The sequence below is a fragment of the Rhinatrema bivittatum genome, chromosome 6 (assembly GCF_901001135.1).
Source record: "Rhinatrema bivittatum chromosome 6, aRhiBiv1.1, whole genome shotgun sequence".
Lineage (NCBI taxonomy): Eukaryota > Metazoa > Chordata > Amphibia > Gymnophiona > Rhinatrematidae > Rhinatrema > Rhinatrema bivittatum.
Genome location: NC_042620.1, coordinates 268,258,858 through 268,281,500, shown reverse-complemented (window position 1 = coordinate 268,281,500; position 22,643 = coordinate 268,258,858). Strand labels below are relative to the sequence as shown.

Sequence of the window (22,643 nt, the reverse complement as noted above, 5' to 3'; positions counted from 1 at the left end):
TCCACATTTCTCTCTGATGGGATTTTAAAAAAGGCAATTAAAAAAAAAAAAGGACCAATAAAGTTGTTTAATAGAACTGATTATTTCAGCAATATTCAGATCTCATCCTTATCAAAGACACAGACTGAGGCAGTCATCTTAGTGGTCATGAAAGTTTGAATTTTATTTATTTATTTATTTATTTATTACATTTAAAATCAAATCCATTAGGACAATTATAAAGAAAAATGTATTTGTATGAAAACTAATGCAATGAAAGAAAAGAAAAAAAAAAACATAAATCACCAAGTCCATCAGAAAGAAGGGGAATCCATCAGAATAACCCCCCCTTTTTAAATTAATTTTTTTAAACTAAAATCATCTTGTTACATACAGTGAATGAAATTGCTGTCATACTCAGCATTATTTGATTGTCAACTAATTTGTCTACTTAGCAGCATTGACAGGAGCATCACTAAAAAAAACTTCATTTGTATCCTAGAGAAATACTTCTAAATGGTGTGGGTTTAAGAGAGCACATTTAATTCCCTGATATTTTCAACAAGCATCTAGGTTCCAGCATCTAGGACTTTTGGCACATACACAGGAAGCTTCTTCTAGTAGCTTGTTTCCCTAAAAATATCAGTAAAAATCCTAATTTTTTTTCCCTGTTTTAAAAAAAAAACAAACCAAGACTGCAATATTAAACCTTATCTAATTCAGTAGCAAAAGATATCGATAAACTGGTCCTACATATTACATCAGTGCTGAAACATCTGGGAGTTCTGTCCTCAGGTGTCCAGATCTCCTTCATTTAAATTACTTTGCTGTTTTAAAGAGGGAATATAGTACACTTTAATTATTGGAGGCATGGAATTTGGAAGGATTTTAAGAACATCTAGGAACTATTTCTTATGTATCATACAGTGTAAATAATTTAATCATAGGAAAATTATTGAACTGTTGACTTATAACTCAAGGCATTTTCCAAAATTTCAACTTTGTTACCAAACACTATATTATCTTTAATGTCGCATTAGAAGCTTGCAATCCCAAGATCTGTTTTTGGCATTCAGTCACTTTGGGGTTTGGAATAATAAATCCTGTGAAAGAAACTTCATTTTCACCTCTTATATAAATGCATATGGTTAGAAAACGCAACCAGTGAGAGCCGTCTCTACCTGAAAAATTATAGTTCAGAGCCCTTCCTATGTCATTTTTCCCAGGGGTAGAAAAGTCTTCTCTGGCATACTTCATCCCCGGTACGGGACTGCAGTGTCCTGACTTACTCCAACTCATCGTACATCCTCTGTTGCTTTATCCACAGGCATGGACTGCTTGGTGTGTAAGGCCAGACTCGGGCCCTCTAAGCTTTCTTCTGGTGAGAAAACAGAGCACATTCTTAGGATTCCCCGTGCATTCCGTGCCTCTCTTCCACATCCGATCAGCATGACCTTAGCCTGAATATATCGCTAGTATGTTCTTTTAGGCCCACAGTTGGCATACAAACAGTATCTACTGGAGAAATCCCAGCAGTGGGGAAGGGACTATACACCGAGGCTCAGCAGCAGATCCTCTTGGAAGTCATCCCCTCTCCATCTGTCAGCCCTCCAGAAGCCCTATCGTGAAATATTCCCACAGGGGCACTCACAAAGGAATCTCCAAGGGATATGTTCTGATCTTACCCTTTTAAACATTTCAGGAGATATTCAAGGATAAAGAAGTAAAAAGAATAGTCAGCACCACAGGAGCAGCCCATGCAGGGTAGGCGCCATCTTGGATTCCCAAAAGTTTGCATATTCTCAAGCCAATTTCTATGTTGGTTTTCTTTAAACTTATTTTATTTATAGTGGGAATTTCATGGTACCCCTTCCCCTTTTTTTATTTTCTGAAATGTGGAGAAAGAGGTGTCCAAAAATAGATCTTAACCTCTTTAGCTATGGTGGCACACTACCAGAGAAGGGGGTCCTGAGGATATCCCGCTTACTGTTTCAGGCATCGGTCACATTCCATGATGTTGCCGTCTATTTCTCTGAAGATGAGTGGCGGCTATTAGAAGAATGTCAGAAGGAGCTGTACAGGAATGTAATGAAAGAGATCCATGGAGCTCTAATCTCACTGGGTAAGGCTGTTGATTTGTTTTTCATATTTATTTTTTAGGATAGAGAAGGAATGACTATGGTGGGGGAGGTTGTCACTTGTAAAAGGTTTTTGTTAATTCTAGCTCATACATAAGTTGGATAGAATCATCCTCTTTCCTCACCATTCTACCTATGTGGCTCAGAATGCTGATGGTGCTGTCCACAGCTACTTAAAGTTGCAAATTTGTTTTCATTGTATTCATGGAGAATTGGAAAATTGTTGAGACTGTTGCATATCTCTAGTTGGTCCTGCCTCCACTGTCTGTTCTCTTTGACCTATGAAAAATCCTCAGTCAGCCTGGACTGCTGAGTGATGATACAATCTCACTGTTCAAGAAAATTTTGAATGTTAATCTTGTTTTATTTTTGTTTGTATTTCTCAAAGCCTACAGTAAAATGCTCTTTCCCTGTAGGTATCAAGATCAGTCCAGACTCCTGGGATTTTCATCCTTGCCAACAGATGGAGACAGAGAAAGTTTTACTGACTGCTACATAATCACATGTGCCACCTGCAGTTCCTCAGTATTTCTCTATCTCCAGCAGATGGTAGATAGTCAAAACCTGGAGTTCTGCAGTCAGGAGACCACATTTTTTTCTTTAAAGTTTACAAGCCTTCCTCCCAGAGGGTTGTGGGTCTTAATGGGACCATCCCTGTTGGTTGAGGTGGATGAGCTGGAGGTCAGTGATCCTTGTGTATGCTCGATCCTTGCTTCCATGGGGTGTAAATATGGTGGTCCAGATTCCTCCCCTTCGTCAGGCTACTGAGGCAGCTGTAGGCTCAGGATAGCTGTTTTGTTTTGTTTTTTGGGGCTGCCGCTTTTTTTGGTCAGCTCTGTGTTCCAGCCTATCTGGCTCAGCAGGAGGCGGCTGCTTCTAGTATGGGGACCAGGGTCCATCCTTCCGAGGGTCTGGATTTAGGTCCCCAAAGAATTCCAACTCGTAGAAAGTGGCCTGTTGTAGTCCACTGCTTGTTTGGCCCGGTTCTATCGCACGGGGTCCCATTTGATGGTTCGGATGACTCTGATGAGGCTCCGGAAATTCCAGGGGTGCCTCTGGTGCATGACCCGTAGGTTGATCCGGATGCAGGTGGTGCGGATCCAAGAGTGGATCCGGAGGAGATCCCGGTTTCTGATGGTGATGACCCGAAGATGGTTTGGCTTTTTGGTAAGGACGAGCTTGGGCCGTGAATTCCCCAGGTTTTGAATGAGCTTGGGATCAAGGGTCCGCAGGAGGACTCAAAACTAGAAGGAGCTGATCTGGTTCTGGATGGACTGCGGAGTCCAACGAAAGCCTTACTTATCACAAATCTATGAAGAAGCTGGTGGATCCAAGAGTGGGGTACTCCTGAATGAGGCTTAAGGGTAGGGAGGGCTATGGCGAAGCTTTATCCTTTGCGTAAGCAGACGTTGGATCTGCTTTCCCTTCCAAAGTTTGATGTGACAGTGTTTGCCGTTACCAAGAAGTCAACTATTCCTGTTGCGGGATCCGCAGCATTGAAGGATGTTCAGAATCGAAAACTAGAGGTGCAGCTTAAGGGGATCTTTGAGTTGTTGGCTTTGAATTTATGGGCAGCCATTTGTTCCAGTTTTATGCAATGGGAGTGTCTACGTTGGGCGCAGCAGCCTCAGAATGTGAATTCAAAGCCTGGAGAGAAAGCGTTGAAGGCTGAGCATTTGGAGACAGCGGAGGCTCACATGGCTGATGCTCTGTATGACCTAATCAGACTTCCCCCTAGGATTATGATGTCCGCCATAAGAACATAAGAAAATGCCATACTGGGTCAGACCAAGGGTCCATCAAGCCCAGCATCCTGTTTCCAACAGTGGCCAATCCAGGCCATAAGAACCTGGCAAGTCCCCAAAAACTAAGTCTATTCCATGTTACCATTGCTAATGGCAGTGGCTATTCTCTAAATGTACTTAATAGCAGGTAATGGACTTCTCCTCCAAAAACTTATCCAATCCTTTTTTAAACACAGCTATACTAACTGCACTAACCACATCCTCTGGCAACAAATTCCAGAGTTTAATTGTGCGTTCAGTAAAAAAGAACTTTCCCTGGATCATCAGCGGTTTTCTGCGATTCATGGTTCTGGGTCAGAATTTTCAGTTTCAAGCTCTTTCCTTCAGTTTAGCCACGGTGCCACGCACTTTCACCATAGTGCTGGTGGTATTAGCAGCAGCTTTGCGTTGGGAAGAAGTTCTGGTGCATCCTTATCTCGACGACTGGCTTATCAGGGCAGAGTCCGGAGGACCTTTGGTCGTCAATCGGTTCAGAAGGTGATCCACACTCTTGAGTCGCTCAGCTGAGTGGTAAACTTAGCAAAGAGTCTCTTGGTTCCCTCGCAGTCCCTGGAATATTTGGGAGTCCGCTTCAACACGCTCGGGGGCAGGGTGTTTCTCATGGAGGATTGTGTTCTGAAGCTGCAGGGGCAAGTATGTTAGTTGTCGGGGTTGTCAATGCCCAGAGTCTGGGATTATTTGTGGGTTTTGGGCTCGATGGTTTCAACCTTGGAATTAGTGCCATGGGCATTTGCACATATGAGGCCCCTGCAGAGAGCTCTTTTGTCTCTGTGGAATCCGCTCTCAGAGGAGTTTCACCTTCCTTTGTCGCTTGAGGGTGTTGGCAGGGACAGTCTGTTGTGGTGGCTTCTGAGTTCCAATCTGGTTCGTGTGTGGAACTGGAGGTTCCAGATTGGGTGATTCTTACTACCGATGCCAGTCCATCTGGTTGGGGAGCGATGTGTCAGCAGCAATCCACTCAAGGCTGCTGGTTTGCGACAGAGGCTTCCTGGTCTATCATTCGGTGAGAGACCAGGGTGAGGGTCCTGTCGGACAACGTGATGATGGTGGCCTACATCAGTCGGCAGGGAGGAACCAAGAGTCATGCAGTGGCTCAGGATGCTCAAGAATTGATTCTTTGGGCAGACTGTCATCTGGAATGGATAGCGGCATCGCACATCGCAGGAGTCAAAAATGTCCAGATTTTTTGAGTCACAAGTTGTTAGATCAGGGAGAGTGGGAGCTGTCAGAGAAGGCAATGCAGCTCATTCACGAGCAGTGGGGCTGGCCCCACATGGATCTAATAGCAACTCATCAGAATGCCAAGGAAGCTCCTTTTTTCAGTCGAAGAAGGGAGCATGGGGCCGAGGGCATCGATGCTCTGGTGCTGCCTTGGCCTGAAGGAGCTCTGCTCTACGTTTTTCTTCCTTGGCCACTAGTGCAATGAATCAAGAGACAACCGGGCTCTGGAGGGGCCATATTGGCCGTGGTTCGCGGATTTGTTCGGTCCTCTGCGCTTCGGACATCTACCAGGCCTTCTTTGGCAGGGCCCCATATTTTCAGACAAGGCTACTCCCATTTGTCTAGCCACATGGCTTTTGAGAGGCAGCGATTGAGGCGTAGGGGGTACACTGAAACAGTTATTGGTACGTTGTTACAGGCCAGGAGAAAGTCTACTTCTCTTTCTTATGTTAGGGTCTGGAATGTATCTGAATCCTGGTTTATAGCTAACTGGGTACAACCTCTTGAGTCTACTGTGTCTCATATCCTATCTTTTCTTCAAGGGTTTGGCTGTGAATTCTTTGAAGGTTCAAGTTGCTGCTCTTGGTTGTCTTTGGGGGAAAGTAGAGGGTGCCTTTCTTTCCGCCCATCCAGATGTGGTTTGGTTTCTCTGGGCGGGGAGGGGGCAAGGAATTTGCATCTGCCGATAAGGAAAGTTTGTCCATCCTGGAATCTTAATCTCATCCTCGGGTTTGTGTGAGGCGCCTTTCGAGCCGCTTAGAAGAGCAATGCTTAAAGATTTGACTGTTAAGGCTGTTTTCTTGGTGGCCATATATTCCGCTAGAAGGATTTCTGAGTTCCAGGCTTTGTCTTGCCGTGATCCATTCCTTCAAATTTCGGACTCAGGAGTATTGTTGCGCACAGTTCCATCTTTTTTACCTAAGGTGGCATCTGTGTTTCATGTTAATCAGACAGTGGAACTTCCAGCCTTTTCTCTGATGGATTCCTCTGTATCTCATTTGATAGAGCTTAAGCTTTTGGACATGCAGAGGGTGTTGTTGCTTTAGGAGGTGGATCACCTCTCGGATCACCTCTTTGTTTTGTGGAGCGATCCGAGAAGAGGTTCTCATGCATCTAAGGCTATGATTGCGCAATGACTCAAAGTTGCTATTGGGTGGACCTACATAGCTAAGGGTTGACCTGTTCCTGAGGGTTTGCGAGCCCATTCTCATGATCCCAGGCAGCCTCATGGGTGGAGGCACAGCTGGTTTCGCCACAGGAAATTTGCATGGCGGCGACTTGGAAGTTGCTGCATACTTTTGCAGTGCACTATCGTCTGGATGTGGGGGATCCGGAGTCCTGGTCTTTTGGCAAGAGTATTTTGCGAGTGGGACTCTCCAAGTCCCACCCTGACTAGAGAGCTTTGGTACATCCCAGGAGTCTGGACTGATCTGGGTACATACAGGGAAAGGAAAATTGGTTCTTACCTGCTAATTTTTGTTCTGTAGTACCACAGATCAGTCCAGAACCCGCCCAATCTCTGGAGGTGGAGAATTGTCTGCTCATCTGATTTTATTGGTATGGAATACAGACTTGTTATAAAAGTTTTTTCTAAATTTGTTTTATTTGTTAGGTGTTTTACGGTTTTTATGCTTGGGGTACAGGTCAATACTGAGGAACTGCAGGTGTCACATGTGATTATGTAGCAGTGTCGGTAAAACTTTCTCTGTCTTCATCTGTTGGCAGGGATGTAAAACCCAGGAGTCTGGACTGATCTGTGGTACTACAGGAACAAAAATTAGCAGGTAAGAACCAATTTTCCTTTAGTGCTTTGGAGGCAGGGCTTAAATTGTACCAGTGCCAGTCTCCTGTGTTTGAGTTTATTTTTGAAGCTTTACTGGGAAGAGATGCCCTCTTTGCTGGAACTGCATCCCAATACTCTTGTTACTAGGATTATCTCTTCACTGGCACTTTGCGTGTCTGACCACTGTTTAGGGTTATACTGCCACAAGTACAAAATGCCTCTTAAATAGATCATTTCCCAATGTTATATCTGTAGATATTAATGTATATACGCCAGTAGTAGGAAAGAATTATCTCTGCAGCAAATCTTTAAAATGCAGATGTTCTTATCTTTAAAACACAGGCTATACCATCATCAATTCAGAGATTTATTTCAGAATAAGAGAAGAGAATGGCTCGTATTTCAAGGCTGATGACTTGGAGCGAAGCAGAGACATTAAAGAATGCACCACGAGTATGTATATTGGAATTCTGAAGAATTATATTTAACATGTTTATAGCAGCTGAATTGCTGAGAATGCACTGTAGAGCATGTAGAGCATTATAAGCTTCCCTAAGGATGAAGCATTGTAACTTGGCCAGCCAATTTTACATAGAAACATGACAGCAGAAAAAGACCATATGACCCATTCTGTCTGCCTGTCTGTTCAATTAATTTAGCCTTCTAATTCTCATCACTTCCTTAGAGATCCCCTGTATTATTCCATGTTTTCTTGAATTCATATACTGTTTTTGTCTCCACCATGTCCACTGGGAGGCTGTTCCACACATCCATCACCCTCTCTGTAAAGAAATATTTCCTAAGATTACACCTGAGTCTACCCACTTTCAACCTCATCGCATGATCCCTCGTTCTAGAGCCTCCTTTCCATTGAAAAAGGCTCACCTCCTGTGCATGGAAACTTTTGTGTTCCCTCTACGTACCAGGATCAGTCCAGACCGTGGGTTATGTCCCCCTTCCAGCAGATGGAGTCAGAGCAAAAACTGAGAGGGCGGTCCCTCATGACTGGTGCGCCCTCTGTAAACCTTCAGTATTTCTCTGACTCCAGCAGATTCGGGTTGCACCTTCGGTTCTCCCATTTTCTTTCTGTGAGAATAGCCTTTGTTGATTTATTTCTCCTGTTTTCTTGTTAACACTTTTTACTTGGATGGATCTTATTTAAAAAAAAAAAAAAAAAAGACAGGCAAAGGCTTTTCATTGTAGCTTTGCTATACTTTCTATGGGCTGTCCTGCTGCAGGCTTGCAGGCAGAGCTTTCATTCAGTGACAGACCTGTCATCTTTTGTATTTATTGCTGTATTGTTTTGGGGGTAAGTTTTAACTTTCCTTTTACAGGGCTGTCATTTGCTGCCTTTAGGGGTGAAGTTGGTGGTCCAACCTCTCCCCCTCGATATCGACCCGCTGCCCGGAGATGTCATTTCCTCAGGGCAGCCCCTAAGCTTCAGAGACGCGACATCCCACTGGCTTGGGAAAAAAAAAAAAACGGAACGGGTCGTTAAAGTTCGTCAGGCAGTGCAGGACTTTGATTTCTTTCCTGCTATCGAAGGTTTTCGGAGGTCTGGCCTCCATGCCGCAGCTGACGCGATGCAGCGCCTGTAGGGAGCCCGGATCACGGCTCTCTCGGGAAGGCCTGTGTGCTCAGTGCCTCCCCGGTGGGGAGGGCACCTCGAGCCCTAGAAGGAGGTCTGGTTCACGTGCAAATGCGCGCCAGGCTCTGAGGAGGTCGGCCCCGTTCCCGTCCAGCGCGGGAACGGCGGCCATCATGGATCCACTACTTGCTGTTCAGGCACTGCCTCCCGGGGATTCAGACCCGGACAGACCTCATTCTCCTCCGGTTCCCTCTTTCCAGCGCACCTCCCCGACGCAGAGCCGCCCTCAGAGGACCCTCCGGCCATCCCTCCTCCAGAGCCTTTTTCCTCAGAATTTATTCTGCTGATGCAAGGGGCTTATTTGGCAAGGCTCAGCCAGCACCAGGATGCGGTTTTGGCTCCCCCTCCTCCTAAAGTGGTCAGTTTGGGGGAACTCCCGGACGTGGCAGGGGGCCTCGGGGTTCGGTACCGTCATGGCCCAGTACAGCACCAGTATTTCTGGCCCTGCCGTTCCAGTGGCCCCTTTGGGATCCTCTAAGATTCAGCCAGTTGCCCATCCAAACGGTCCTGACCCTCCACCCCCGACGGACCCTGCAGTGGACCCTGATCTAGATGACCTGACGCCCTCTGTGCAAGTCGAAGGGGACATTCCTCGGGTTCTACGCCTTTTCCAGAGCGATGAGATGGTTCTGCTTATCTCACATGTCCTGGCTGGATTAGATATTGAGGCCCCCCAGGAGGCTCCTGCCGCCAGCACTGCACCGAAGAGAGGGGATCCTGTCCTACCAGGGCTCAAGCCACCTTCAAAGACTTTCCTTTTCATCCTATGCTCCTCCAATTGCTGTCCATGGGGTGGGAGACTCCAGAGGCCTCTCTGCAGGTTGGCTGAGTGATGGACAAACTGTATCCACTCCCCGAGGAGTCCCTGGAACTGAGGTGTCCCTGGAACTACTTAAGGTACCGAAGGTAGGTGCGTCGGTATCAGCAGCCATGGCTAGGACATCTGTTCCTGTGACTGGAGGAGCAGCCCTCAGGGATTTGCAGGACCGCAAACATGAGGTGTATTTGAAAAGAGTGTTGCTGCTGAAATTTGATCTGTTGGGGTAAGCCTGTGGATGCTTGCAGTAATTTCTTTGAAAAGATACCTGCGATACTTTTCCTTGTCGGCAAAGCTTACACATCTGTTCCCCCATTCCTTGGCTGACTTCCGGGCTCTGACATCGGAGGGAGGAGCCCCCAGACGCCCATAAGACCGGCGTCCTAAGGAAGGACTTTTGCTGCTGAAATTTGATCTGTTGGGGTAAGCCTGTGGATGCTTGCAGTAATTTCTTTGAAAAGATACCTGCGATACTTTTCCTTGTCGGCAAAGCTTACACATCTGTTCCCCCATTCCTTGGCTGACTTCCGGGCTCTGACATCGGAGGGAGGAGCCCCCAGACGCCCATAAGATCGGCGTCTTACGGCGCCATTTGGTTTTCGGATCAAGATTCTTGCTGGGTTTAGTGATCGAGGGTTCCCCGGTTGAACTTCATGTATATAGTTAGTTTTCAGTTGGGGGGTTATTGTGCTTTGACATTACGTAATACTGACAGGCTGTGGGAGGCACCCTGGTATATATGACAGAGCCTGACAAGTTTTGCTCTGTCTCCATCTGCTGGTGCGGAGGCATAACCGAGGAGTCTGGACTGATCCTTGTACTACAGGAACAAAAATTAAGAGGTAAGACCTAATTTTCTTTTTAGGGGGCAACGTCGTTTTTCCACCAGGGCAAGGGGCTCGTTCCCGAGGGGCAATGCTTCTCGATCTCAATCCTGGCCTCATTCCTTTCAGGGATAGTAGCCAGCAACACTCGGTCACCAAGTCCTCCTCTCAATGAGATGGGGCCGGCTCATTCCTCCGTTCGAGACTTAGGTGGACGACTGTCCCAGTTTCTCGGGGAATGGGCCACCACAATGACGGATCAGTGGGTCCTAGAGATGATAGAAAAAGGCTACGCGTTAGAATTTGCACGAGACCTACCTGATCTCCCCCTGCAGAAGTCGAAAGAGGCCTGCGGTCGAACAAACCCTGCGCAGGCTGCTGGAACTGGAGGCCATAGTCCCAGTTCCAGTGGAAGAACAAGGGTCCGGCCAATATTCCATCTACTTCGTCGTGCCCAAAAAGGAGGGCTCCTTTCATCCAATTTTGGATCTCAAGCGCGTCAACCGGGCTCTCAAGGTTCCCCATTTTCGGATGGAAACCTTGAGGGTGGTTATAGCGGCAGTTCGATCCGGAGAATTCTTGGCCTCGCTCGATCTGACGGAGGCCTACTTACACATCCCGATTCGCTGCGATCACCAGCGTTATCTTCGGTTCGAGATACTGGGCCAACATTTTCAGTTTCGAGCACTCCCCTTCGGTCTTGCCACGGTGCCGCGCACTTTCACCAAGGTAATGGTGGTAGTGGTGGCCACCCTGCGTCGAGACTGAGTCCTAGTCCATCCTTACTTGGACGATTGGCTCATCCAGGCTAAATCAAAGTCTCTTTGCCGGCTGGCGGTCAGCAAGGTCCTGTCGTGTCTGACCTCTCTGGGGTGGGTCATCAACTTTCCCAAGAGCAAGCTTCAACCCTCCCAGACATTGGAATTCCTGGGGGCGCGATTCGACACTCGAGTAGGCAGGTTGTTTCTTCCGGAGGACAGATCGCTCAAACTCAGGGGCCAAGTGCACAATTTTCTCTCTCTTGCCCTGCCAACGGCCTGGGATTATCTCCAGGTTCTGGGGTCCATGGCCTCCACTATCGATCTGGTCCCCTGGGCTTTTGTGCATATGTGTCCGTTACAGAAAGCCTTGCTATCCCGCTGGAAACTGGTATCGGAACAGTTTCAGACACCCCTGCCGCTCTCCGAGTCTACCATTGCAGAACTGCAATGTAGAAGCCGAGGCCCTGTTGAGAGTAGGGCACTGGTTCAATTGCTCTGGATCGAAGGAGGAGGGAGACTTCCTGATCCAGGAGTGGTGAGTGATCGGATGTTCCCCACGTTAGCCGAGGTGGGGGGTCCGGCGGAATGGCGAGAAAGTTGAGATGATAACCTTGAGTGATTATGGCAAGAACCCACTGGTCTGAGGTGATTGTGTGCCAGATGTTGCTGAAATGGCACAATCGACCTCCCACTGGTATATGCAGTAGTGGAGGCTGAATGCTGCTCTCTAGGAAAGAGTCAAAAACCAGATGCTGGGCCTGGCTGAGGGGTTGTCTCTGTTTTTTGCCTGCAAGGTTGCCTGGACTGGCCTTCCTGATAATGCTTAGTAGAGCAACCTTTCTGAATGTTTGCTTAGCAGAAGGCAACAAGGAGAGTTGGCGAAGACTCTCATGGTGATCTTTGAGCTGTGCCACTGCTTGTTGTATCTGTTCACCAAAAAGATTGTCACCAGTGCAAGGCAAGTCAGATAGTCTGTCCTGTACCTCAGGTCGTGGGTCCAAACACTTTAGCCAGGCCCACCTCCTCGCAGAAATAGCTGCTGATGATACCCTGGAAGCGGTGTCAAAAATATCATATGCTGATCTTATTTCATGTTTGCCTGCTTCTAATCCTTTTTGAACCAGGGCATGTAATTGCTCTTGAGACTGCTGAGGCAGGGACTCAGCAAAGTCCTGTATTTGTTTAGAGGACCCTGTTGTACTGGGTCATATAGAGTTGGTAAGAGGCAATGCGGGATATAAGCATTGATCCCTGAAAGACACGCTGACCTATGGCATCCAGGAACTTTTGCTCCTTCACCTGGCAGTAGGTGCCAGTCTGTGTTCTAGAAACTTTGACAAAAGTGTTCCGTGATTGGGCTCCATCCTGTGATGTCACCCATATGTGAGGACTACCATCCTGCTTGTCCTGTGAGAACTATTAGAGAGATACTATTCTAGTTTGAGTAAAACAGAGGGTCTGGATGGGCCTACTTTCCTCATTTGCACTCTGTATTTGGATACCATTTATTTAGAGTCCTCTCTAGCCCCTGACATGCCTGGCTTGAAAAAAACTGCAAGCGTGTGCCTTTCATATTTTATAGCTGGCAGTTAATGTAAAATCTTTGTGTGAAATTCCTTTATTCTCTCAAAGTAAAGTATCTTTAATTAAATCTGGAAGGGGATATATACCATGAAAGATGTACAAGGTCTAAGCCAGAGAGCTTACGACTCTAATTTTTGTTTTGTATTAGGTTATCCAGATGTCAGTCCTGATCTTTTGTTGAGGATTAAAGAAGAGAATGATGGATGTTACACACCTCAGCATATTTCCGAGGGGTGGGACATTAACAATTGTTCCAGAGCTGTGGAAGGTGAGGTATGCTGAAGCGCTCTTGAATGACTGAGAAGAGGCAGTGAATACTCCCCTTGACTATTAGGTAGTAATTTCAGCAGGCTATGAGCAGCCCTGCACCCCACACCAGCTGTGTGCATAAGTAAACTGAGTAAGCACCTGTACATAGATGCGGCTGCTTCATGACACTTCCCTTTGATGGGACTCATCCCAAATCAGTCTCCATCTGCTCTCAACCTTTCCACCACTGTATACTGACAGCACCCCTGTGTTTTTTGTTTTTGTTCTGTGCAATTTCTTTTAATCTTTTATTCTAATCCATAAATTTAGTGTTTTTGATACTTTGTACATTGATAATATACACACACATACCTATACAGAGAGATAGATATAGATAACTATATTATTAATGTTATGTGAAAATATTGAAATTGAATTATAATAATAAATTCTTACTTAAACTTGCAACAAGTTGAACAGAATGAACCTGTCTTGATCTGAAATCTGCATTCAAAGAATCAATGTCCTATCACTAGTGACTGTTATGCATCTACACCGGCTCAGCAGTAGCAGCCCCTAATTATAGTGGGTCTGCAGTTCAAACTGTGTTCCCTTGAAGGAAAAGCTACTAATGAGTAAAGTACACCTTCTTATCATGCTACATTAGTCCAGACTAGTGGGTTTTCGCTGCCTACTAGCAGATGGTGACAGAGGACACACCCTTTTTCAGTGATACCATAACTCAGTATATAGGCTGGTACTGCCCTGGCAGTAGTTTAGTATTTCTCTGTCTCCAGCAGATAGTGGACACATGCTGGACTAATGCAGAAGGATCTCTTGGCTCTCAGGTCCCTGGGCTTCGGGCTTGGTTCTGATGGAGTTTGCTCCCAGGGCAACAGCTTGCATGCTGTCTTACCTGGTGGAGCAGGATCTCAGCTCCTAGGGCAACCATTTTTGTGATTGTTTTCCCTAGTAGAGCAAGCCTGATTGAGCAGGGCCTGCTTCATGACTCCCAAGATTCTCTTTGGGGCCTGGTTGATCAAAGGCCTGAATTGTGACTCCCAGGTTCCCCTATAGGCCTGGTTAAACAGCATCTGGTACGCAACTCCCAGGTTCCCCTTTTGTGCCTAATCGAACATTACCTGGCAGGTTTCCAGGCTTGCAGCTGAATCTTGGTTGAGACTCAAGAGATCTGGTAGGGGACGCCTTTAACAGGTCCCCCTCTTATCTGAGGATTATGGGTGTGGGCCCTCCCTCCCTCCACTTCTTCCTCCCCCCCTCCACTTCTTCCTCCCCCGCCCCCTTTGTGCTTGGTTTTAATTCCATTACCTTTAGACTGACTGGGCTAGGCAGCAGCAGTAAAACTGCTTTTATCAAAAATAAATAAATAGTATAGCCAGCTGCAGTCCTTCAGCAGCTGTCATGACAGAGTTTAAGAAGCTATGAGCAGGAATGGCCTTCTCCTTTCTGGAGACCCTCTGAGCAGGCATAAGTATTCATTGTTGTGGTTGGACCTGTAGCCATTGGAACTTGGTCTGCCCTTATAAAGTCAAATGCTTCCAGCTTTTTTTTTCCTCCAAAAGGTATGTTTTGTTTTGATGGGCTGCTGCTGTTGTGGAGACAACCAGCCCTTAAGGAGGGATCTCCACAGTGGGATGGAAGCAATTTTGGTGGCAGGCTTTGTGGCTATTGAAAGAGAGCCGGAACGTCAAGTACCTATAGTACCTGATTGTAATCCACTTTGAAGTGCTGAAAAGTGCCGATAAAAAAAAAATATCTAAATAAATAAATTTTGACCTATGTGTGGGAAAAACCGCAGGTCAAAGGGAAACAGATAAACTGCTAGCTCGGCAGACTGCACTGGAAGTGCTAGCCACCAATTTGAGGTATCCTATATGGCTACATATTTGCCCCTTTTACTGATACTGGTTAGAGGCCCTCATGGCTGAGCATGTGACCACAGGCAGAGAAGCTCTTTTATGTTTACATGTGCACAGTATGAAGGCTTGCAGTTTAAACCATGTACAGAAGACCTGTTTTACTCTTGCATTTCTGGTATGCTTGTGGGAAAGTGCCCAGGCCCTAAGTAAAAAGTAGTGCTTGCTCCTCACTCAGACTCCTTGAGTCTGGGCTCTTAAAACATTTGTGGGGGGGGAAGGCACTAGTTCCTGAGTATTGGAGTCCAGGAAATGATGTTCCTTCTATTTTTTTTTTTTTGAAAGGCTACACGCGCAAAAATTTTCTTTTGTGCAGATGTTTACAAGCCGAGTTCAAATTGGTGTGCTATGAACCAGTATAATGAAAAATAATATTGGGATTTCTTGTACACACTATGTTAGTTTTGCTGTGTATGCGCAGGGCTCATGACTTGTGTGCGCACGTACATGCGCACAGCTTAGAGGGACTAGTGCCAAGAATCTTAGTGGGACTCTTCTTCCTGCTCCCTAAGGACTTTCTTCCACATAGGGAGGTAGCGCCCTTCTGCCCTAGGCTAGCTTCTAGGAGGCCTCCTCCATTGGATTCCCTTGTGACCAGCAGGGGAGCTGATCATGGTGGAGGATAGTCCCTTGGAAAACTGGGAATAATGAGTTTGCCTGGGAAGGGGTCTACTCCATCCTTAGGTTATTCCAGAAAGAGTTTACAAAAACGTTTAACCCAAGCTTCCACCCTTATCGAATACTGTCGGGTTAGAAGAATTCACCGTGACCTTCGAGTTCAAAAAGAGCCACGCTTGCATACAGAGAACAAAGCCTCTGATGAGGAACTTTGTCAAATGCCTTCTGAAAATCCAAATACACTACATCTACCGGTTCACCTTTATCCACATGTTTATTAACTCCTTCAAAAAAGTGAAGCAGATTTGTGAGGCAAGACTTGCCTTGGGTAAAGCCATGCTGACTTTGTTCCATTAAACCATGTCTTTCTATATGTTCTGTAATTTTGATATTTAGAACACTTTCTACTATTTTTCCTGGCACTGAAGTCAGGCTAACTAGTCTGTAGTTTCCTGGATCGCCCCTGGAGCCCTTTTTAAATATTGGGGTTACATTAGCCACCCTCGAGTCTTCAGGTACAATGGATGATTTTAATGATAGGTTACAAATTTTTACTAATAGGTCTGAAATTTCATTTTTTAGTTCCTTCAGAACCCTGGAGTGTATACCATCTGGTCCAGGTGATTTACTACTCTTTAGTTTGTCAATCAGGCCTACCACATTTATTTATTAAGTTTTATATACCATAACTAGGACATGCCATCGTAATTTATTTATTTATTTATTTATTTAACGTTTCTTTTATACCGATGACCGTTCGCACATCGCATCGGTTTACAGTGAACACAAAACCATTGGGCGGGGCCCTTACATAAAACAGATAATATACTGAACTAGGAAACATATAATTGAAATTAGGGGGGAGCCCTTACATCAAAACTATTTACATCAAAACTATATACAGAATTAGTGCACAGTACCAAATCGCCAAGCATAGAGGTGGTCATAACAGGAAATCCGAGTAAGGGTAAGGGTCGGGGGGGAGTTATGTAATAGGGGGTGTGATGGAGTAAGCTTGTTGGAAGAGCCAGGTTTTAAGTTTCTTTTTGAAAGCGGGGGTATAGGTCTCAGTGCGAATATCATGGGGCATAGAGTTCCATATCGTGGGGCCGGCCAGAGAAAAGGCTCTGTTAATAGTGGAGGAAAGCTTAAAGGATTTAATAGCTTGGGCTTGGAGTGTTCCTTGGAGTGCTGGGCGTGTAGGTCTCTTGGAGGTACGGGGTACGAGGGGGGGGTTGAGCCAGTTGAGGTTGGAGTTTAATAGACTTTTGTGTATGATTGAGAGAGTTTTATAAAGAATTCGTGACTGTATAGGGAGCCAGTGTAGTTCCATAAGTGCGGGGGTGATGTGATCTCTTTTCTTTGTGTTTGACAGGATGCGAGCGGCGGCATTTTGTAGAAGTTGGAGTGGTCTAGTGTGAATTGCGGGAATGCCAAGTAAGAGCGCATTACAGTAGTCAATCTTTGAAAAGATAATAGCTTGAAGGACTGTACGGAAATCATTGAAATGTAGCAAGGGTCTGAGCTTCTTTATTGTTTGCAGTTTAAAGTAGCAGTCCTTTATAATGGATTTGATGAATGGTTTGAAAGAGAGGTGATTATCAATAATAACTCCTAGGTTGCGAGTGTGAGGTGGGAAGTTAGTAGCAGAGTAGGCAGGGGGGATGACCGGGAGTGGCTGCTTATTCGATATGACTAAAAGCTCAGTTTTGTTGGAGTTAAGCGCTAGGTGCATGTCCTTTAGGAGCTGGTTGATAGAGGAAAGACAGGATTCCCAGCTGTGTAGAGCCGTTTGGATGGTGTCCGAGAAGGGGAAAATGATTTGTACATCATCAGCATAAATAAAATGCTTGATGTGTAGATTAGTGAGGAGCGTAGTAAGGGGGAGCATGTAAATGTTAAATAAGGTAGATGAGAGTGAGGAACCTTGGGGAACACCTTGGGGGAGACTGATGGGGTCAGATTCATTATTGTTCATAGTGACAGTGAAAGTACGATTTTGGAGATATGATTGAATCCAATCAATGGCCTTGCCAGTGACCCCAATATTTCTGAGTATGCTGAGGAGGACATCATGATTAACTGTGTCAAACGCAGCTGAGATGTCAAGTAATGCGATAAGATAGGATGATCCTGAGTCAGTTCCTTTGATAAGGGTATCGTGTAAGGAGAGGAGCAAGGTTTCAGTACTTAAGTGCTTCCTGAAACCATATTGGGTTGGAGGGAAGATGTTATTTTGTTCCAGGTGATCAGATAGGCGTGTGTTCACGAGCTTTTCAAGCACTTTAGCTAGTAGGGGTAGGTTGGACACTGGTCTGTAATTAGAGAGGGTGGTGGGGTCAAGGTTGGCTTTTTTGAGGAGTGGTTTCACTATGGCTTGTTTCAGAGCATTGGGGACAATGCCATGTTCTAGAGAACAGTTAAGAATATTTGAGAGGGGTTTGGCGATCACATTGTGTATAGAAAGTAGGAGTTTAGAGGGGATAGTTTCAGAGGGGTGAGTGGAAGGTTTCATTTTCTTAAGTATGTTTTCTACTTCCAGGGAAGATGAGGACTCAAAAGAATAAAGGGAGCTAGGGGAGTTGATGGTGGGAAGAGAGATATTGAGGTTGTTGTGTGAAAATTGTGCTGTGATGGACGATACTTTGTTTTTGAAAAATTGCGCTAATTCATTACAGCGGTTTGTGGAGGGTGTAGCTGATTGTTGTGTGTGTATGGGAGAAGTAAGGTTAGCGACCATAGAGAAAAGAGCCTTGGGGTTGTATTGCAGCCCATTTATTTTATTGGCGTAGTATTTTCGTTTTGAGTGTTGAATAGAGTTTCTATAATCATGCATACGTTGATAGTAGAGAGTTTTGGTTGCGGGGGATTGGAGTTTGCGCCATGACCTTTCCGTGGCTCTGAGTTGGATTTTGAGATTTCTAAGGAAAGGAGTGTACCAGGGTTTCCTATTCTTTCTGTAAGGGTTGATTGTTTTTGTTATCAGGGGGCAGTGCACATTGGCAATGCTGTGTGTGCAGTTCACCCATGAGGATAATGCGTTATCTGGTGAGGATAGATCTATTTGTTTGTCTAAGTCAGAGCATGCTAATGCAATGGTTTCTACATCGCATGCTTTGCGGAATCTAAGGGAAATAGGCTGTCTGGGCGTGGATAGAGGGCTTTGAGGGAGCGATAGTTTGGTCTCAATCAATGAGTGATCAGACCAGGGTACTGATGTACATAGGGGGGGACTGTTCACACTGATGGGCGAGTTTATAAAAATCAAGTCAAGGGTGTGGCCAGCCTTGTGTGTGGGGGAGTTTACTATCTGTTGGAAGCCCATAGCTTCGAGCGAGGCCAAGAAAGCTTCACAGGCCGGTGACTGTGGTGAGGTATCTACGTGTAAATTGAAATCTCCTAGGAGGACTGTGGGTAGGTCTGGCGAAAGTGAGTTTGTGAAGAATTCAATCAGAGGAGATGAATCTTTCTCTAGAAGACCAGGGGGTGTGTATATAAGACAGAGTTGGAGTAGTTTAGATTTGAAATATCCAATTTCGTATTAATTGTTTGAAATATCCAATTTCGTATTAATATCCAATTTCGTATTAATTGTTTACAACATAATCAAAAAAATGGAATAATAAATCAGTGATACTAATACAAATATTATCATAACAGTCTTCCTGTAACATCAAAAGTGGGGAAGAGAGACTCAGAAATCAACAATAAAATCAAGAGAAATAAATAATTGTAAAATAGTAACATCTCTAATCAAACAGAATTAAAAAACATGGAATACAGGCCTAAAAGTGAACTAAAAATAATAAAAACCAAAGTAAAAAAAACAATTGGAGGCTGGCTAAGCCGATAACAGCATAAAAATAAAGAAAATAAGATAGGATCATAAAGCATGGAAGGCTCAGGCTGTGTATGCCTCATTAAAAAGCCAAGTTTTTAAATCACGCTTGAACTTTTTAAAATTGGTCTCCAATCTTAAAATAGTAGGCAGTGTGTTCCAGATTTTGGGTCCTGCCAATGAAAGTGCTCTCTCCCTCACTTGGTTCAAGTGTGCTGAATGTACAGATGATAAGGATAGTAGGCCCTTATTTGCCGAGCGTAGATTTCTTTGTGGGACATGTAGTCTAATAGCTGTATTTAACCAATCTACTTGTTCCCCATATATTAGTCTGTGCAGGATGCAAAGTGTTTTAAATTTGACCCGGTTCTAGGTTCACCTTCTCTGATATGAGTATCTCCCCAACATCCCCTTCATTAAACACTGAAGCAAAAAAATAATTTAATCTTTCCACGTGGCCTTATCTTCTCTAAGTGCCCCTTTAACCCCTTGATCATCTAACTGTCCAACTGACTCCCTCACAGGCTTTCTGCTTTTAAACGTTTTTACTGTATTTTTGCCTCTATGGCCAACTTCTTTTCAAATTCTCTCTTAGCTTGTCTTATCAATGTCTTACAACTTGCCAACGTTTATGCATTATCCTATTTTCTTCTGTTGGATCCTCCTTCCAATTTTTGAATGAAGATATTTTGGCTAAAACAGCTTCTTTCACCTCCCCTTTTAACCATGCCTGTGATCGTTTTGCCTTCTTTCTATCTTTCTTAATGTGTGGAATACATCTGGACTGTGCTTCTAGGATGGTATTTTTTAACAATGACCACTCCTCTTGTACACATTTTACCTTTGAAGCTGCTCTTTCAGTTTTTTCAAACTATTTTTCTTTCAGTTGCATTGCCCTGTATTTACATCGATGGCCAAATACAAACAATTTTATTCATCTCACAAACAGAATTTATCACAAGGTTTGGCAGTCTAATATGCTAACTACAGCTAATGTTTCTTTTGTCCCTGCATGCACTTTGTGCAGAGGAATTGGCGCTTAAAAAGCCCTGAGAAGAATTTTAAGCAAATTTGATGAATTTCAACCCCAGAGGGAAGTAACTTTGGTGAGAGAAGAATTGCTGTATTTTTCTGTTTTGTTTTTTTATCACTCTTATCTTAGGATGAATGGGAGACTTTGTGAAGTTGTGTGGAATGTCAGGCAGTTTAGATGGTGGTATCTGTCTACTAGAGCAGAGTTCTCAAGCCAGTCCTCGGGACACACCTAGCCAGTCAGATTTTCAGGATTTCCATAGTGAATATGCATGAGATAGATTTGCCTGCACTACCTCCTTTAGATGCAGCTCTATCTTATACATATTCATTGTGGATATCCTGAAAGCCTGACTGGCTAGGTGTGTCCTGAGGGCTGGATTTGAGAGCCTCTGTCCTAGAGCAATCTCATGGATATTCCATTTGAAGTTAGGGAGCTATTACATGCTTCGGCTTATTACAAATTATTGTACATCTCTTAATCATATATATTTTTTTTTACAGTTCTTTCACTGTCAGGCTCACTGGATCACCCTAGAGCCTTTTATTAAAAATTGGCATTGCATTTTCTACCCTCCAGTCAGGGGACAGTGCCAGAGATGACCAGTAACAGATCTGCAATTTGATATTTGAGTTCTTTCAGAAGTTTGAAGTAAATGCCATCTAGTCCTGGCAATTTGCTGCTCTTAAGCTTATCAGTTTGCTCTAATACATCTTTTAGTTTTGCCATACTTTACTTCCATCTGTCAGAATTGTCTCCTTCAAAGAAAGATTCCAGTGGGTGTGTCTCCCGAACATCCTCTTCAGGAAAGAGTAGAGTTGAGAACTGGAAAATACTTGTAAGTCAACAGGTGTTCATTTACTGATACTGCTGCAATAGCAGTGCGCTGTAGAAATAGGGAATCTTAAATGCTGCTCTGACACATTTATGCTGCTAAACTTATTGCAAATTCCTTGTACTAGGGATGTGTTGCAACATCAGCACACAGGAGACTAACCCTTGTGCTTCTTCATGAAAATCAGTTCTAAAAGAAAATGTTCTCTGTTAAGTTTCTGTGCAGAAAACTGTTAAAGGCATTTATATGAAAGATCACAAATAAATGAACTGAGAATCAGGAGAACAGATATGCAAGTTTTTGTCCTGCCTACCCCCTGATACTTTAGTTCTAATCTCACAGTGTTTTGAACTCTATGGGATCTTTCTCACCCTAAACTTCACTGACAGGGTGATATCGTCTTCTCTTGTATAGTTCTTTTGTTGGAAATATGCAGCTAGGTCATCCACCCCGGTGAAGGCTATACACATGCTTCAGGAGTACTGAATGGTAAAAGTTGCTGGGATTCTGTTTGGATAAAAGCTGTTTTTCAACTTCACATCATCCTCAAAGCTGAATGAGACTCAACATTCTGTAGTACAGTTTTACTGAACTAGCACTGCCATGCAAAATGCCTAGTTTTTGCTTTTGTTGCTAATAAAACCTAATTTGTGGAAATCTTCTATGAAGTATATTTCATAAATTGCATACATTTGTCAGCAACTCAAAGCCAGCTTGTTCTCTTTTAATTGATTGACTTGTTCTCCTATAATTGATGACTAACTCTTGATCTTTATTGTTTTTGTTTTTAAATTATTTTTTGCCTGCTTGTTTTAACTGTCTGTTTTGAAGTATGTTTTATTGTCAGTCACCTATTGTGATTTATTGGCTTTATGTATTTTTTATTGTACATTGCCTAGTACTAAAGGTGCAGGTGATTAATACCAGAAAATTACTTCATACCTGCTAATTTTCGTTCCTATAGTACCAAGGATTAGTCCAGACGGTGGGTTATGTCCCCCATCCAGCAGATGGAGTCAGACAAGGCTTCAAAGGGTGCTGACATAAGTACGTGTGCACCCTCTGCAGGAGCTCAGTATCGAGAATATCAAAGCCAAAACAACCACATACCAAGGCTGGATCAAGTGTAACAATCATAAAAATATCACAACTAAGGCAACTGGTGCCAGAATTGAAACTTGCAGAACGAACTAAGTAACAGACTCGTGAGTTCAACAGGCTCTAGAAGTCGAGCGTAAGTAAAGAACAATGAGAAAACAGAGTGCAGTGGATAGGTCGAGCAGGGAAGAATCGAGAGGCGGGCGTCTGGACTGATCCTTGGTACTACAGGAACGAAAATTAGCAGGTAAGAAGTAATTTTCTTTTCCCTGTACGTACCAGGATCAGATAAAGAATAGATGCCTGTAGTCTAAAATCAATCCTTTATTGAAGTGGAGACACAAGGGTAGCCCGACTCTGGCCGAGTTTCGCCGTTTCAAACGGCTGCCTCAGGGGCTTACAACAGTCTTCTTAAATTCATTAGTTATGTATGAACTAAAAATGTAGGGTGATCATATAGAGAGCTGTATGACCT

The 22,643-nt window shown here is 44.4% G+C and overlaps 1 protein-coding gene across 1 annotated transcript in view; it reads left to right on the top strand.

The window, feature by feature from the left end:
- Positions 1-22,643, top strand: part of LOC115094263 (oocyte zinc finger protein XlCOF6-like) — an 84,340-nt gene that overhangs the window by 16,645 nt on the left and 45,052 nt on the right. Inside the window, exons 3-5 of the mRNA XM_029607132.1 lie at positions 1,975-2,101; positions 7,269-7,379; positions 12,709-12,828. Of these exons, the coding sequence (XP_029462992.1) occupies positions 1,975-2,101; positions 7,269-7,379; positions 12,709-12,828 (358 nt within the window). The remainder of the gene's footprint in view (positions 1-1,974; positions 2,102-7,268; positions 7,380-12,708; positions 12,829-22,643) is intronic.